This window comes from Aquarana catesbeiana, linkage group LG05, assembly GCF_042186555.1.
Source record: "Aquarana catesbeiana isolate 2022-GZ linkage group LG05, ASM4218655v1, whole genome shotgun sequence".
In the NCBI taxonomy this organism is placed as follows: domain Eukaryota; kingdom Metazoa; phylum Chordata; class Amphibia; order Anura; family Ranidae; genus Aquarana; species Aquarana catesbeiana.
The window spans coordinates 533,363,662-533,380,473 of record NC_133328.1 but is presented as its reverse complement, the minus strand read 5'-3'; the positions used below and the strand labels follow the sequence as shown (position 1 = coordinate 533,380,473).

At 41.9% G+C, this 16,812-nt stretch overlaps 1 protein-coding gene across 1 annotated transcript in view; it reads right to left on the bottom strand.

The window, feature by feature from the left end:
* Window positions 1-16,812, bottom strand: part of LG05H8orf34 (linkage group 05 C8orf34 homolog) — a 427,150-nt gene that overhangs the window by 207,103 nt on the left and 203,235 nt on the right. Inside the window, exon 7 of the mRNA XM_073631776.1 lies at window positions 1,213-1,379. Coding sequence (XP_073487877.1) covers window positions 1,213-1,379 — 167 coding nt within the window. The remainder of the gene's footprint in view (window positions 1-1,212; window positions 1,380-16,812) is intronic.

The following is a 16,812-nucleotide window of genomic DNA, read 5'->3' as shown; positions in this document are numbered from 1 at the left end:
CATACAGTGGACACCAATACTTGAAGAGTGATTTTTGTTCCTTTTCATTGTGTAGGAGTTACTGAGTTTTGGGTCCCTCTGTCAGCTTTCCTTCTTCCTCCAGCCTCGAGGCAGAACCCTTCATCTCCGGGGCCCCCTCTCAGGCTACACAGCAGCACCCCAACCTTCCACAGTCCACCGGACTCCCTTTCTGGCCAGGCTCCTCAATATTTAAGGGCTGGTTCAGCCACCCTTCCAGGCCTCCTGCCTGAAGATTGACCAGATTCCCACAAATATTTAGATCAGTACCTCGTGGCCTCCGCCCACCAGCTGCTAGAAGTTTCTTCAAGCTTCTAGAACCAGGGGGTTCTGACCTGCAGAGCCCTCCAGCCTGACCTAAAGTAAACCATCTGACTCACACACAGGCGTCTAACAAGCCTCTATTTACACTACCCAACTATGTACACAAAAGGGTGATACAATTGTGAGTTGCCAGTTTTTAGAAATAAACAGCTGGCTTTAATACTACACTTAGATGACGCTATGTTCCTTTTCTCCCTTTGTTGTTTACATGCAGGGCTATTTCTAGCTCACAGAACTAGCAGCCACTGAGTCAATTCCCTACACTTTGAACTGACATCCAGGACTTGTGTTGGCAGCATAACATAGACTTGCTTGGGCTTCTCTATCTGTGTGTGCCAAAGTGTCTCATTTGCTAAAAAAAATGGAACTCCTTTATTAGTCACAGTAAATACCAGTAGGTTTTTTTTCACTAACTCTCCTGTAATGAATTGGGACAATTTAGGAAAACCACAGCTAGGAAAAGTGTAGGTGTTGCTCATTTCTGCACTGCAGGTCAGAGAAGGAACGTCGGTCCAGATTTCCCATTAGTTCCAGGCTTTATATAGCAACCTTCTCGCCCTTACAAAACAAAATGACCTCTACACTACTAGCTATAATTATCATTCCATTACAGAAGAGAAACAGATTTGAACACCCGCATTAAAGAAACTATAGCGCTAAGCAGTGTGGAAACATGAAGCCAGGTTACAGCACTTAGAATTCAACTTGTAGCACACAGCTGACAACAAAGGGAAATAAATACCCAGAAAAATCAGAGAAGGGATTAGACTACATCCCCTGACCCCATGTGGACTTCACGTGCTTAACATGACAATTAATCCCTTCTCTATCTAGGCACACTATAAATAAATAAGTGACCTTATAAATTACCTAGCAGTTCCATTGCATCATCCTCATTATCAATATCTTCCTCTGTGACAGACGCTGGGGTGCTGTGTATAGAGTCAAAGGAGTCTTGGGACAACATGGCTGCCAGGAGCTTCTTATGCTGCTGCTGCTGTTGTTTCAGACCTTTGTTTTTTGGTTCCATCTTTAAGCTGGAAGGATAAAAAACATTCATTGTTCATTTTTTAAGTTATTGCTCATAGGAGAAAACTTTTTTAAAGGGTAGCCGTGGGTTCATGTGAAATACATATAGCATTATATAGGATTTGTCTTACCTGACAAAAAACTTGTATGGGAATGTCCATATTCTATAAGGTGAAAGCTTTGTAGATACCTAACCATCACACCCAAATGCACCTTTCCAAATGCATGACATCAGGTGTTGTCAAGTGTGAAGGGTACTGTTAATGCTATCGCATACAAAAGGCATTTTACGCAACTATACTTCCAACCTTTTGGCAATAGTTTGGGGAAAAATTTAAATATACCTGTGCTAGAAGTGAAAGAAAATGAATAATAGTATTAATAATTGCAGCTGCTGTACACAAAGTGCTGTTCACTTGACTGAATAAAATAAAATAACTACAGCGCTCATAAAAGTATATACGTCACAAAAAAAATTTTATAAAAAGTGAAAAAAAAAACAATCAAAATATAAGGTGAATAAAAAACGTCCATATACAATGTGCATCTGTTTTCCAATCATTAAAGTGTAGTTGTGCTCCAAACTTCAAGGTGTACCACACACCCCTCCTGTGTCCCCACTCACTAAATAGAATGGACCCCTAGCTTTTCAGTCTAGGGTCATTCAGGCTAGAACGCTGGCCATGAATGGCAATTCACAGAAGGGTCCAATTAAGGGGTGTGGTTAATTGCTCACAGGTGCCTATTTAACTTGTTGTAGGACTCAGTCTGAGCGTGCTCAGTTTGAAGCTGTGGAGCTTGGTGTAAGTGGAACTGGATTAAGTGGGAGTTAAAAACAAGTGTTAGAGTATACAAGTCTTGCTGTCTGTTGGTGTGTGTTGCTGTCTGTTGGTGTGTGTTGCTGTCTGTTGGTGTGTGTTTGCTGTCTGTTGGTGTGTGTTTGCTGTCTGTTGGTGTGTGTTTGCTGTCTGTTGGTGTGTGTTTGCTGTCTGTTGGTGTTTGCTGGGTTGCATTTTGGGGACTTTTCCTTTTAGTTTTTAATTTGCCTTTTGCTGTCACTTTTTAAATAGCTTTTTTTTTTTTTTTTTTTTTTTCTTGTTTCATCAGTCTATCAATTAAGGGGTGTGGTTAATTGCTCACAGGTGCCTATTTAACTTGTTGTAGGACTCAGTCTGAGCGTGCTCAGTTTGAAGCTGTGGAGCTTGGTGTAAGTGGAGCTGGATTAAGTGAGAGTTAAAAACAAGAGTTTAAAACAGGAGGTTATAACAGGGGTCATAGTACCTGTGTAGTGTGAGTATCTGAGTGTTGTCTGAGTAGTGTGTGTGGATCGTTAGTACTTGTGTATTGTGTACCTGTGTATTGTCTTGTCGTGTACCTGTGTATTGTCTTGAGTATTAGTGCCAGGAAGCTAGTTGTTAGGTAATTTGGACAGGGTAAAATCCCCAAATCCTCACCAAATTTAATAGGTACGATGCCCGGCGGGTGTGGAGAGGCGACTCTTTGTACATCTTGCCACATGTATGCGTTCCTTGATCATCCGATCGAGGGCGAATACTGCTGTGCAAAATGTAAGCACATTGTTTCCCTGGAAGCCCAGGTTCTGAATCTGGGGAAGCAAATGTCAGCACTGAGAAGTCCCTCCATACTAAAGGTGAGCCAGGAACGTACACGGCAGGTGCCGGCAGGGGCCAGCACAGAGGCGGGTGGAGACAAAGAGGTACAGGCACTAGCAAAGAGTAGATGGGTGACAGTCAGGAGGGGTAGAGGGGGAAGTGCCAGGGAGGCCGATCCAGGACTGGAGCATCCCAATAAGTACACTCCATTGAGTGACATTGGTGTAACCAGTCAGGGACCAGCACTGCTGGAGATGAGGGACTCTCCTAGCTGCCAGGGGAAGAACTCCTCCAGTGAGAGTGGGGGGGCAGCAAAGGGAAAGGAAAGACAGATTCTGGTGGTAGGGGACTCAATTCTTAGAAAGACAGAGAGGGCAATCTGTAACCAAGACCTGAAGCGCCGAACAGTATGTTGTCTACCGGGCGCTCGGGTTCGGCACATCACGGATCTTGTGGACAGATTACTGGGAGGGGCTGGGGAAGACCCGGCTGTCATGGTGCATGTTGGCACCAATGACAAAGTCAGAGGCAGATGGAGTGTCCTAAAGAACGATTTTAGGGACTTAGGAGCTAAATTGAGGAAAAGGACCTCCAAGGTAGTGTTCTCAGGAATACTACCGGTACATCGAGCCACACCAGAGAGGCAGAGGGAGATTAGGGAAGTAAACAAGTGGCTGAAGAGCTGGTGTAGTAAGGAGGGGTTTGGGTTCCTGGAGGACTGGGCCGACTTCTCAGTCGGTAACCGGTACTATAGAAGGGACGGACTGCACCTAAATGAGGAGGGTGCAGATCTGCTGGGAATGAAGATGGCCAAAAAGTTAGAGGGGTTTTTAAACTAGGCGATGGGGGGGAGGGTCCAGAGACAGTGATAGCCAGCGCGGAAGATATTCCAGAGGGTAGTATTGGGGGCATTAGTGGTAGGTTAACCAAAGCACAAAAACACAAGGTGAGTATAGTAGCAAGTCCAAGTTGCAATCTTGAAACACCCAATACGAGGACAATATGCGACCGGTCTAAACTATGTGGCATGTTCACCAATGCCAGGAGCCTGGCGGACAAGATGGGTGAACTAGAGATACTGTTGTACAAGGAGGATTTGGATTTTGTGGGAATTTCAGAGACCTGGTTCAACAGCTCTCATGATTGGCTGGCAAACATTCAAGGGTATACCCTATACCGCAAGGACAGAGAGGGTAAAAAAGGGGGAGGGGTATGCCTATATATCAAGAATAATGTACAAGTGAATGTGAGAGATGACATCACTGAGGGGGCTAGGGAGGAGGTGGAATCTTTATGGGTAGAGCTCCAAAGGGATGAAGCTAAGGGGAAAATAATACTGGGAGTATGCTATAGGCCCCCTAACCTGAGGGAGGAAGTGGAGACGGATCTCCTATCACAAATTGGATTAGCAGCAAGGATGGGAAGTGTTATCATAATGGGGGATTTTAATTATCCAGACAGACTGGGCGGAGGGAACCGCGCATTCATTTAAGGCTCGCCAGTTCCTTAGTGTCTTGCAGGACAATTTTATGGGTCAGATGGTAGACGCACCAACTAGAAATAAAACATTACTAGATCTACTGATTACCAACAATACAGACCTGATAACAGATGTGGAAATACGGGGCATTTTAGGTAACAGCGATCACAGGTCAATTAGTTTCAGTATAAATCACACAAATAGGAGGCATGAAGGGAACACAAAGACACTGAATTTCAAAAGAGCCAACTTCCCTAAACTACAAACCTTGCTAAAAGGCATAAATTGGGATAAAATATTAGGAACAAAGAATACGGAGGAGAGATGGGTTTGCTTTAAGAGCATATTAAATAAGGGCATTAGCCGATGTATCCCATTGGGTAATAAATTTAAAGGAGCGAACAAACATCCTGGATGGCTTAACTCCAATGTAAAAATGCATATAAAAGCAAAGGAGAAGGCCTTCAAAAAATACAAGGTTGAGCGATCATCCACAGCATTCAGAATTTATAAAGAATGCAACAAGAAATGTAAGGGTGCAATTAGGATGGCTAAGATAGAACATGAAAGACACATAGCGGAGGAGAGCAAAAAAAATCCCAAGAAATTCTTTAAGTATGTAAACAGTAAAAAAGGGAGGACAGACCATATTGGCCCCATAAAGAATGAGGAAGGACATCTGGTTACAAAGGATGGGGAGATGGCAAAGGTATTGAATTTATTCTTCTCCTCAGTCTTCACGAGTGAATCGGGGGGCTTCAGTAACCAAAACTGCAGTGTTTATCCTCATGACACAACACAGGAAGCACCTACATGGTTAACAGAGGACGGAATTAAAATTAGACTTGAGAAACTTAACATTAATAAATCACCGGGACCAGATGGCTTGCATCCGAGGGTACTTAGGGAACTCAGTCAGGTGATTGCCAGACCGTTGTTCCTAATTTTTACAGACAGTCTATTGACTGGAATGGTACCAGCTGATTGGAGAAAAGCCAATGTAGCACCAATATTTAAAAAGGGCCCAAAAAACATCCCTGGGAATTACAGACCAGTTAGCCTAACATCAATAGTATGTAAACTCTTGGAGGGGATGATAAGGGACTATATACAAGATTTTAGTAATAAGAATGATATCATTAGCAGTAATCAGCATGGATTCATGAAGAATCGTTTTTGCCAAACCAATCTATTAACCTTCTATGAGGAGGTGAGTTGCCATCTAGATAAAGGAAGGCCCGTAGACGTGGTGTATCTGGATTTTGCAAAAGCATTTGACACAGTTCCCCATAAACGTTTACTGTACAAAATAAGGTGCGTTGGCATGGACCATAGGGTGAGTACATGGATTGAAAACTGGCTACAAGGGCGTGTTCAGAGGGTGGTGATAAATGGGGAGTACTCAGAATGGTCAGGGGTGGGTAGTGGGGTAGTAGTTCCCCAGGGTTCTTGCTGGGACCAATCCTATTTAATTTGTTCATAAACGACCTGGAGGATGGGATAAACAGTTCAATCTCTGTATTTGCAGACGATACTAAGCTAAGCAGGGCAATAACTTCTCCGCAGGATGTGGAAATCTTGCAAAAAGACCTGAACAAATTAATGGGGTGGACGACTACATGGCAAATGAGGTTCAATGTAGAAAAATGTAAAATAATGCATTTGGGTGGCAAAAATATGAATGCAATCTATACACTGGGGGGAGAACCTCTGGGGGAATCCAGGATGGAAAAGGACCTGGGGGTCCTAGTGGATGATAGGCTCAGCAATGGCATGCAATGCCAAGCTGCTGCTAATAAAGCAAACAGAATATTGGCATGCATTAAAAGGGGGATCAACTGCAGAGATAAAACGATAATTCTCCCGCTCTACAAGACTCTGGTCCGCCTGCACCTGGAGTATGCTGTCCAGTTCTGGGCACCAGTCCTCAGGAGGGACGTACTGGAAATGGAGCGAGTACAAAGAAGGGCAACAAAGCTAATAAAGGGTCTGGAGGATCTTAGTTATGAGGAAAGGTTGCGAGCACTGAACTTATTCTCTCTGGAGAAGAGACGCTTGAGAGGGGATATGATTTCAATTTACAAATACTGTACTGGTGACCCCACAATAGGGATAAAACTTTTTCGCAGAAGAGAGTTTAATAAGACTCGTGGCCACTCATTACAATTAGAAGAAAAGAGGTTTAACCTTAAACTACGTAGAGGGTTCTTTACTGTAAGAGCGGCAAGGATGTGGAATTCCCTTCCACAGGCGGTGGTCTCAGCGGGGAGCATTGATAGCTTCAAGAAACTATTAGATAATCACCTGAATGACCGCAATATACAGGGATATGTAATTTAATACTGACACATAATCACACACATAGGTTGGACTTGATGGACTTGTGTCTTTTTTCAACCTCACCTACTATGTAACTATGTAAGATCTCCCCCAATCATGATGGTCATAAGTTGGTAATTACATCAAAAATTAAAAGAAGGGACTTATAGTAAAGTACAGTTGGCAGGTGTTTATTGCGCAAAAAACGTAAGTTGGTACTTACAAAATAGAGAAGTTAAACACACATATCACATTTAAGGGATACAATCCAAGAAACACCGCATCCAGCGTGCGTTCCACCTAAACCGGAAGTGGCGTCGTTTGGACTCAACACCAGAAATTACGTCAACCCGTTTCGCCCTCCCAAAAGGCATCATCAAGGACCTCATTTCCGGTTGATAGAGTCGAGTTTAAATACACGAGAAGAGTCACCTCCCTCTTGTTGAACCAAATCGAATAATCGTGACAGCTATTTTATAGGTTAGAATAAATGTCCATCATGATATATAACAATGATGGCCACATTTCCATGGACAATATTAAAATCAATCAATTTCATGATAAATCATTATACAAAACATCCTTTGAAAATAAAATTAAGTACCTTCCTATTATAAATATAAAAAGAAAAACCATATTCAAATAATTCAAATAAAATTTTATAATGATATGAAAAATGAATAACAATAAAAATGCAAATGAAAAATGTAAAAGTAAAAATAAAATAAAAAATAAATAACAATACAAATGAAAACAAAAAATTAATTAAAAATGAAAATAAAAAATGAAAAAATATTTGTAAATGAAAATCCAAATAAAAATAAATATAAAAATGAAAAATGAGAAATGAAAATAAACATAAACAAAAAAATAAAAGTGAAAAAATTCAGGTTTATTTTCATTCTTTTATTTTTATTTACATTTTTATATATTTTTTTATATTTATTTTAATTTGGATTTTCATTTACAAATATGTTTACATTTTTTTATTTTCATTTTTCATTAACTTTTTGTTTTCATTTTTACATTTTCTTTTTTATCTTTTTTTTTTCCCATATCATTATGAAATATTATTTGAATATGTTTTTCTTTTAATATTTATGATAGGAAGGTATTTCATTTTATTTTCAAATTATGTTTTGTATAATGATTTATCATGAAATTGTTCACGGACTGGCGTCCTTTGGATTGATTTTAATATTGTCCATGGGAATGTGGCCATCATTGTTATATAACGTGATGGACATGTATTTTAAGCTATAAAATAGCTGTCACGATTATTCGATTGGTTCAACAAGAGGGAGGTGAGTCTTCCCATGTATTTAAACTCAACTCTATCAACCAGAAATGAGGTCCTTGATGGCGCCTTGTGGGGGGGTGAAACAGGTTGGCGTAATTTCCGGTGTTGAGTCCAAACGACATCACTTCCGGTTTCGGTGGAATGCATGCTGGATGCAGCGTTTCCTGGATTTTATCCCTGCAATGTGATATGTGTGTGTTTAACTTCTCTAATTTGTAAGTACCAACCTACATTTTTGCGCAATAAACACCCGCCAACTGTATTTCACTATCAGTCCCTTCTTTTCATTTTTGGTGTCATCACCAACTTATGACCATCACGATTGGGGGAGATCTTCATTGGACCTGTCACAGACCTAGCCGGGACAGAGGCTGTTGGAGAGGACTGAATGCAAGCCTGTTGCCTTTTGATTATGGGCCCTGGATTTTCAATGGAACGGTGCTCTTTGTGGGGTGAAGTGGAGGTCCGGTCTGAACTGTACTAATCGGACTCAGTCGTGTATATATGTATATATTGTTTGTTGTTTGATTCTGTTGGGGACTCCTTGCTGTGGATCTGTGTCCCTGAAGAGGGAGGGGGGGTTCCTCCAGCAGCCCCCTGCTGATAAGACTGATTCATTCTGTTGGGACACATCCTGTGAGGAGATGCTGGTGTCATCAACCTGTGTTTATGTTAATTGAGAGAGCTGATCACATTAGCCACCAGCACTGGCTAGGAGACGAATGGTCTAGGCTGAGGGGGTAGATTGTTGTTTGTATTGTTAATTGTAATTAGCTCCAGCTATTGTGTTTATATTAATGTGTGAAGCTCGGTGCCCACAAGTCTGTCATCTGGTCTGGGTACATTTTGTAGTAAATTAGCTCATGTTAATTAGGTTAGCTTTGAGTCATCCCTGCTGTATAAATGTGTGTGAGATCTCAAATAAAAAGTTAGTTCTGATGTACTCCAAGACTGGTGTTGTCTAGTTCTTGGGGTTCCTATAGCCAGATCCATTGGACTCGTGTTCCAGAACTTAGGAAGCGGTATATGACGGAAGCACTCAAGCGGAGTGTGGGACGTTCCGTGACAGGACCCTTCTGTGAATTGCCATTCATGGCCAGCATTCTAGCCTGAATGACCCCTAGACTGACAAGCTAGGGGTCCATTCTATTTAGTGAGTGGGGACACAGGAGGGGTGTGTGGTACACCTTGAAGTTTGGAGCACAACTGCACTTTAACAATTGGAAAACAGATGCACATTGTATATGGACGTTTTTTTATTCACCTTATATTTTGACAGATTTTTTTCAATAGTTTGGGGAAGACTCCTGACCCATGACCTGCGCACAAATCCAGATCCACAACACCAACATCAGTACCTCAGAAATGCTTTTTGGCTGAACGGACACAAATGCCAAACATACTCTTGTAGAAAGACTTCCCTATAAGGCAGGAGGCTTTTATTTATTTTATATAGCACTGTCAATTTCCGCAGCACTTTACATATATATTGTACATTCACATCAGTCCCTACCCTCAAGGAGCTTAGAATTGAAGGTCCCTAACTCACATTCATACATATACATACTAGGGCCAATTTAGACAGGAGCCAATTAACCTACCAGCATGTCTTTGGAGTGTGGGAGGAAACCGGAGTACCCAGAGGAAACCCACACAGACACAGGGAGAATATGCATACTCCAGGCAGGTAGTGCCATGGTTGGGATATGAACCGATGACCCTTGTGCTACTAGGCGGAAGTGCTAACCACTTAGCCACTGTGCTGCTCATAGTCACAAACTTGGGGTGGAGAGGGTAATAGAGGACTCCAAATTTATGTCCATGGTTTTAGAATTATTGAATGTCCTCTGCTCAGAAGCCCCCCAGCTTCTCGCCAGTAAACCACTGACGGGCTGACTCAGACTGGAGCCCTCCCAGGATCATCCCATTCACTGGTGGCCTTTTTTGACGCCCTCTGTTGGGGAATCTTTCCCTGGTGGACGCGCCTGGGGTGGGCACATTGGCCTTGCGGGTTGTGGACCAGGAGCAGGGCATACCTCTACATCCAGTGGTGTTACGTCCCCCCCAGACCCCCCTTCCCTCTTTTTTAATATGGATGCAGCATTTGACACATGCCCTCCAAACAATACTACATGACATACCTTTTGCTTGCGGATTCCAATCTGATACCCCTGAGGAAGAGTATATCTCGAAACACGTCGGGTACTCCCCGCATATGTGTTCCATGTGTATTGGAGTTCTATGATTGTGAATTATTCTTTGCATTTTGTATTGCTATTTTTCTGAATGTATCACGCATGCTGCACATTTACCCCATGTACCACATATCTATTTAAAGATCTATACTACTAATAAACACTTTATCATACAACTTTTACATCTCCCATACTCTTTATGACCTGTGAGTAGGTGTTCCCTTTAAAGTCCCGTAAGAGGATCAATTTCCATGTAGCTAGTTTAACTTGGGATGTGGGTTCACCTACCCCTTAGACCAACCCAGCACCAACCCCTGTCCATCCAATAACGCTCATATCGCAATAACGCTCATCGTTTTTTCTTTCTTCCCTTCTTCTGTGTCCCCTACTGTTCTTTTTTCCTCTTTTCCTGTTTTCTCTTTTATTTTTTTTTCTTCTCCTATTCTTTCTTTTTCCCTTTTTTTCTTTTTCCTATCTCACTTGTGTCATGAGGGTGTTCACATCTAGTGTTTAATTACTTTTTGTCTGCTTATGTGCATAGATCATCAACCAATATGTCCAGCTCCTGAACTTTCTTCATAGTGGTATATTCCCCCACCAACCCAACAACTCTTCAATTTGCTTGATTAGCCTGATGCTGATTGGGTGGGTGGAGAGCCCCATATATTATTTATAGAATGTGTTTCTCTGTTATTTTCATGCAGTGACCAAGGCTCTTCAGCCGAAACGCATCGACTTTTGTTTTCCTATATGTGCCCATAAATATTTCTTATGGATTAGAGTTGCCGGCTAATTTTCTATTTTACTTACCTATTTGGGTGTTGTTTGGAGGACACCGTTGCCTGAGCACCCACCTGTGGTCACCGCCCTGCCTGTTGGTATTCCCCTGTTCAGAGCACTGGACCTTTCTGTTTGTATAACGCTGATTTGAAGGTCTGGCAGGGGCAGCTCCAGACGTTTTTTGTGGGGGTTGCTGTGCTGGTGCTGAAAGTATATGTAGGGGAGCCATGTCCCCATGTCCAAATTCCATGTTATAATGAAAGCAGACATAATATAATTAAAAATGCTTAGTTAGAAAATGAAAAATGCAATGTTATATAGAAACTATTCACTGTGTAAAAAGAACAGATTTTACCCCTTTTTAAGAAAATCAATGCATACAGAGAGCAGTGGTCAGAGGTATGTAACAATGTCCCTTACATTGCTGGATAGCAAGCACCAGTTCCGTAATTGGTGTCAGCGGGAGTAAAAATAAACTGTAATTGCCAAAATTTGAGCTATTTGCAAATGAAAAATTATCAGTTACTTTGAATGAAAAAAAAGGTTTATTTGAAAAAACATTGGACCTGTGGATTCACTATATCTTTGGCGAACAATAAATAGATCTATAATGTTGGACTCATGGAGCAGATGGAGAAGTTTGGTGCATTTAACTTCATGACATTCCTTTTCTTCTTTTTGTGCTTTCTTTTCCCCTGCATTGTATTCCACTGTGAATACTTGGGTTTATGTATATGTAAAATGTGCTTCCTGGATATTGAGGCTTAGAACTTACATGAAGCCAAGGAACAGTTGATGACAACAAAACAAGCATAGAAAAGCAAGAAGAATTGATTGGTCAGGATCGATACTGAATGGAAGTATTCATGTTTTGTTTGTTACGTGTAACTGTATCACCTACAATGACAAAGATTATTGAAAAAAAAAAAGTAGGAGCAACACCTTGAAGATATGAAGAATGCAGTATATGTAGAGCAACGTCTGCTGTAAACTTATGGGTGTGATCAATAAAGTGGTTGTTGCCTCATGGTGTATGGCTTGTAGCATGCCATCCTTTTCCCCCTTTGCTTTGCCATGGTTTACACAAAATAGGGCCGAGAGTACACTAAAGAGCTAGCAGAAGAAAAAAAAAAGCCTCTTTGCTGGTGTAATTGCTAGCAATTGCTAGATAAACCTCATAATGTGTCAAGGCTAGCAATACTGCTTCTGCAAGTGTCATGGCAAGCAATGATAACCCTCAGCAAGTGTCAGGGCAAGCAATAAACCCCAGCAGAAAGATTAACCACCCCTTTCCCAGCCATAGTAATTCCCAGCAGCAATAATAGGCCTCCAGCAGCATACATAGACCAGATCTAGGATAACCCCCAGAGATAATAAGACCTCTATGCACAGGACACAACTGAATCACCCTAATCTGGTTTATAGTAATATACACAGTCTACAGTAACATATGTACAATACGTGCTTGTACAAATGTTAACAGTTGCAGTAGGCATCATTTTCTTAATTGCTATAATTCCAGCTCTCTAACAGAAGGAATGTGCTTGGCTACATAACAGCCATTCTGCCCGCCCTTCCTCTCCTCTGTTTATTCACAGAATACTTTGTATTTTATGAATGGGTTCATATAATACCGAACATTATATGATTGGAAAGGAGGGATGGGCAGAGCGGCTGCAAACTATTCTGCAGCTTCTGCATGGGAGACCTGAAGGTCCAGCATCAGATCGCTGGAAGTATAGTAGTAAAGGGGGACTCCTGGCACGCAGCAATAATGTAAATAAAACCTCCTTGGACTTAAGGAGTCCTGGGGTCAGCGGGGAGCCCCAAGGCGCACAGACTTGGTGTGTTTGTTATAAACAGCAAGTTTCTCTGAAGGGAGTACTTGCTTGGAATCACCCCCTGGGTTGACAGGGGAAGCTGATCCTTCGAATCTTTGGCTATATACCCTTAGAATTGTTATTGACCTGATTTACTCTTCCTGCGGCTAACATATCATTACCTCACCTTTTTCTCTGGGTGTGACTCCCCCTTGCTGAACTTGTATTGAATCTATGGACTTCGATGTCTTATGGTTTTTGGATAGATGTACACAGAGCTATAGCAAATTGGGCCTGATAATCGGCAAAACATGTCAAAATTGTTATTTCATGACCACCACCTACTATAGATCATGTTTGTAAATACTGTATCCAAAATTAAATGATCCAATGCTTTTAATGAATCTCAAATATCTCTCTCTCATATAAATTGTCTCTTTCTGCATTCTACTTTCTTAACATGAATTGACTTAATAAAATATACGAATTTTATCTGATGTTGTGATTTAGGTTATTGGCACCTTAAAAATCACAGCTTCTTGTTTGAGCATTCTGTGTTTTGTACAATATTGATGGGATGTGGTGCCTACCAGATCTTCTCTGACCAACTTTTCCTGTGCTTGGACTTAACCCCTTATGATCTGAAAAAGTGTTACAATTCCTGGAGTTCTTTAACATTACATACAAGGGGAACGCTATGAATGATTTTTTTAGAAAGCATAAAACAAGTAAAAATGTAAGCAGCGATTTTTAAATATATTTTGAATCTGTTCCTGCTTACTGTACACATATTTGCAACCACTGGGTGGGTGGCTTTAATGCCAAGCAGCCTCGAAAATACATCCATGGGGAGCAGTTTTCATTGCTGAAAGCATGTTCACTGCTGCTCTCAGTACAGTCACTAAATTGTCACGGGAAGCTCCCAATGCATACCTGCATTCAGGAGCTTCTGATCATGTGACCACTGTGACAGCCATTCACAGTGGTCACATAATCAGAATGCCCGCCTCCCAGCATTTAGATCTTCATAAAGAGCCAGAGGTGATGGAAGCAAGAAGTTAAAGTTATACTATGTGAAAGGAAACATGAGGAAACACAGTGTCTACATTCAGATCTGTGCACCTGCTCCTGCCCGCATGCCAGATTGTGACACGCACATACAGAACTGAACACTAGCTGCATTCTTGTCACATGTGACTCTGACTATTTTCTCTACAGACACCCAGGGAAATAACATTTTCTAAAAGAAGTCAGCAATGGCAATCTTCTAGCAACCACTTTTAACCAGCTTTAGAACACAAAAAACAACTCAATGGCCCAAAGCAACTTATCACCAACAATTTATATATGTATAGGACAAGGATATTGGTGGCTTGCCTTGACCTGCTTTTATCATTTTCATGATCAAAAATTATTTGAGTTCACTTGAAAAATGTCTATGTAAATTGTCAAAGAAGACAACAACATATAGTTTCTTAAAGGAATTCTCTCACAAACTTAGGCTCAGTTTGCACTGAAATTAGAGACCCCATATCTGTTTTTTATCAAAACTTTTTTGTTTTTGATACTGATAAGGAAATCAACAAACCTCTGATTAGGTTGAAAGTTTATTTAGAAGAGAAGAGTTAGATTTTCTTGACCACAAGAAGGCCTTACAGCTATACAATCAGGCATATTTCCCTACCTGGTATCTACAGGTGCTGTTTACAACCGCTCATAGCAATCAATGGCTGTGTGCATCTTCACACTGCTACTGGCATTAAACACACACATGCGTATGGCCAGCAGCCGTGGCCACACACAAGCTCCAGAGCGGTCAGCATGGAGCACCAGGAGCTAAAAGCAAGCTCCAGAATGGTCACTAATGCATAGATCAACCAGCTTTACCTTGCATTGCTCAGAAAAATAATGGAGCTCTTTTTCTGGAGTCTTAAGAGGCAGGACTGGGGTAGTACATGTAGCACCCTCTAGTGTGTGCCCCTGTAGAGGCGGAGTAGGAAACCTGGCTTGTGTTACAGTCTGTGAAATCTAATTGGATCAGAGTTCACTAGAGGTCAGGGCTGGGTCACTCATCCTGGCAACTCTCTGGTGCCTCTCTCTGGTGTCTGGAAGGTTGGAGAACCTTCTAGAATTAGAGGGCGGGGGTTAGGAGAAGCTGCCATAATGATTCATGGAGCCTTCACCAATCCCCAGTGGTGGGCTGGCAGGGGGCAGAGACAACCACATAAACAGACATGAGCCAGGCCAGTAGGGGCAGTCGGGTGGAAGATGGAGATGCAGTATTTAGGAGGCTGCCATTGGCCCTGAGGGTACCCACTAGTCTGGGGGGTGTCCTGACTTGGGCCGGGGCTCAGGTGCTGGAAGGATCCTGCCATAGGTACAAAGGGAGACACTTTCCTGGAGGCACGGGAGCAGAGTGAGTAATTCAATACTGTTGGCGAATAACAAATGGAGGAGACTGCCACATGTAGCCAGTCTCCCTTGAAGACAGCGGTGCACTTAAGTCTTCTACCTTTTTCCCTAAGAAATCTCCAAAGAGTCACCTGAGTGGGCTGGTGTAAAGGCAGCCAGGGGGGCTGGTAAAAGAAGCAGCTGAAGCCAGGTGGGCTAGCATTGTCTGAAGAAGTGGTGCTGGGATCAGTGGCCACAGAGGAAGCAGAAGGAAAGGTTACACACGTGTACTACTCCACGTGTACTACTTTTTAAGGGACTGTGAGTTCCTACCTGTAAAGGGTGGTTACTAAGTTGACAAGGAGTCTGTCAGCTTCCTCAGGAGTAAATCAGCAGAAGTCACGCAAGAAAGGAACAAAGTGTGTGCAGGGAGGAAAGCTGCAGACTGTTTTCTGACTTTGCATGCCTGTAAAGATTTGGCGTGCCTGGCTGTGCAGGAGTGGGGGGATCGTTATTCATCTCCAGGTCCTACATGGGGTGTGCTACATACATGGGGTGTGCTACATACAGAGATCGTCAGGTTGAAAAAAGACACAAGTCCATCTAGTTCAACCATAAAAATAAATAAATAAAAAATAATAACATACAACCCCATATACACAATGCTATACCCACAGTTGATCCAAAGGAAGACGAAAAACCCCAGCAAAGCATGATCTAATTTGCTACAGCAGGGGAAAAATATCCTTCCTGATCCCTGAGAGGCAATCGGATTTTCCCTAGATCAGCTTTACCTACAAATTGTCAGTACCCAGCTATATTATGTACATTTAGGAAAGAATGCAGGCCTTTTTTAAAGCAATCTACTGAGCTTGCCAGATCCACCTCTGTAGGATGTCTATTCCACATTTTCACAGCTCTTACTGTGAAGAAACCTTTCTGTATTTGGAGATGAAATCTCTTTTACGTAAAGAGTGCCCCCTTGTCCTCTGTGATAAACTTAAAGTGAATAACTCAACACCAAGTTCCATATATGGACCGCTTATGTATTTGTACATATTAATCATATCCCCCCTTAATCTCTTCTCAAGAGGGAATACATTCATTTCCTCTAATCTTTCCTCTTAGCTGAGTTCCTCCATGCCACTTATAAGTTTGGTTGCCCTTCTCTGCACTTTCTCCAGTTCCCCGATATCCTTTTTGTGAACTGGTGCCCAACACTGAGCTGCATATTCCAGATGAGGTCTTACTAATGATTTGTACAGGGGCAAAATGATATCTCTCTCTCTGGAGTCTATACCTCTCTTAATACAAGAAAGGACTTTGCTCGCTTTGGAAACTGCAGCTTGGCATTGCTTATTATTGAGCTTATGATCTACCAAAACCCCCAGATTCTTCTCCATTATGGATTCCCCCAGTTGTACTCTCCCTGGTATGTATTATGCATGCATATTCTTAGCCCCCAAGTGCATAACTTTACGTTTATCAACATTAAACCTCATTTGTCACTTAGATGCCCAATTAGACAGTGTATTGAGGTTGG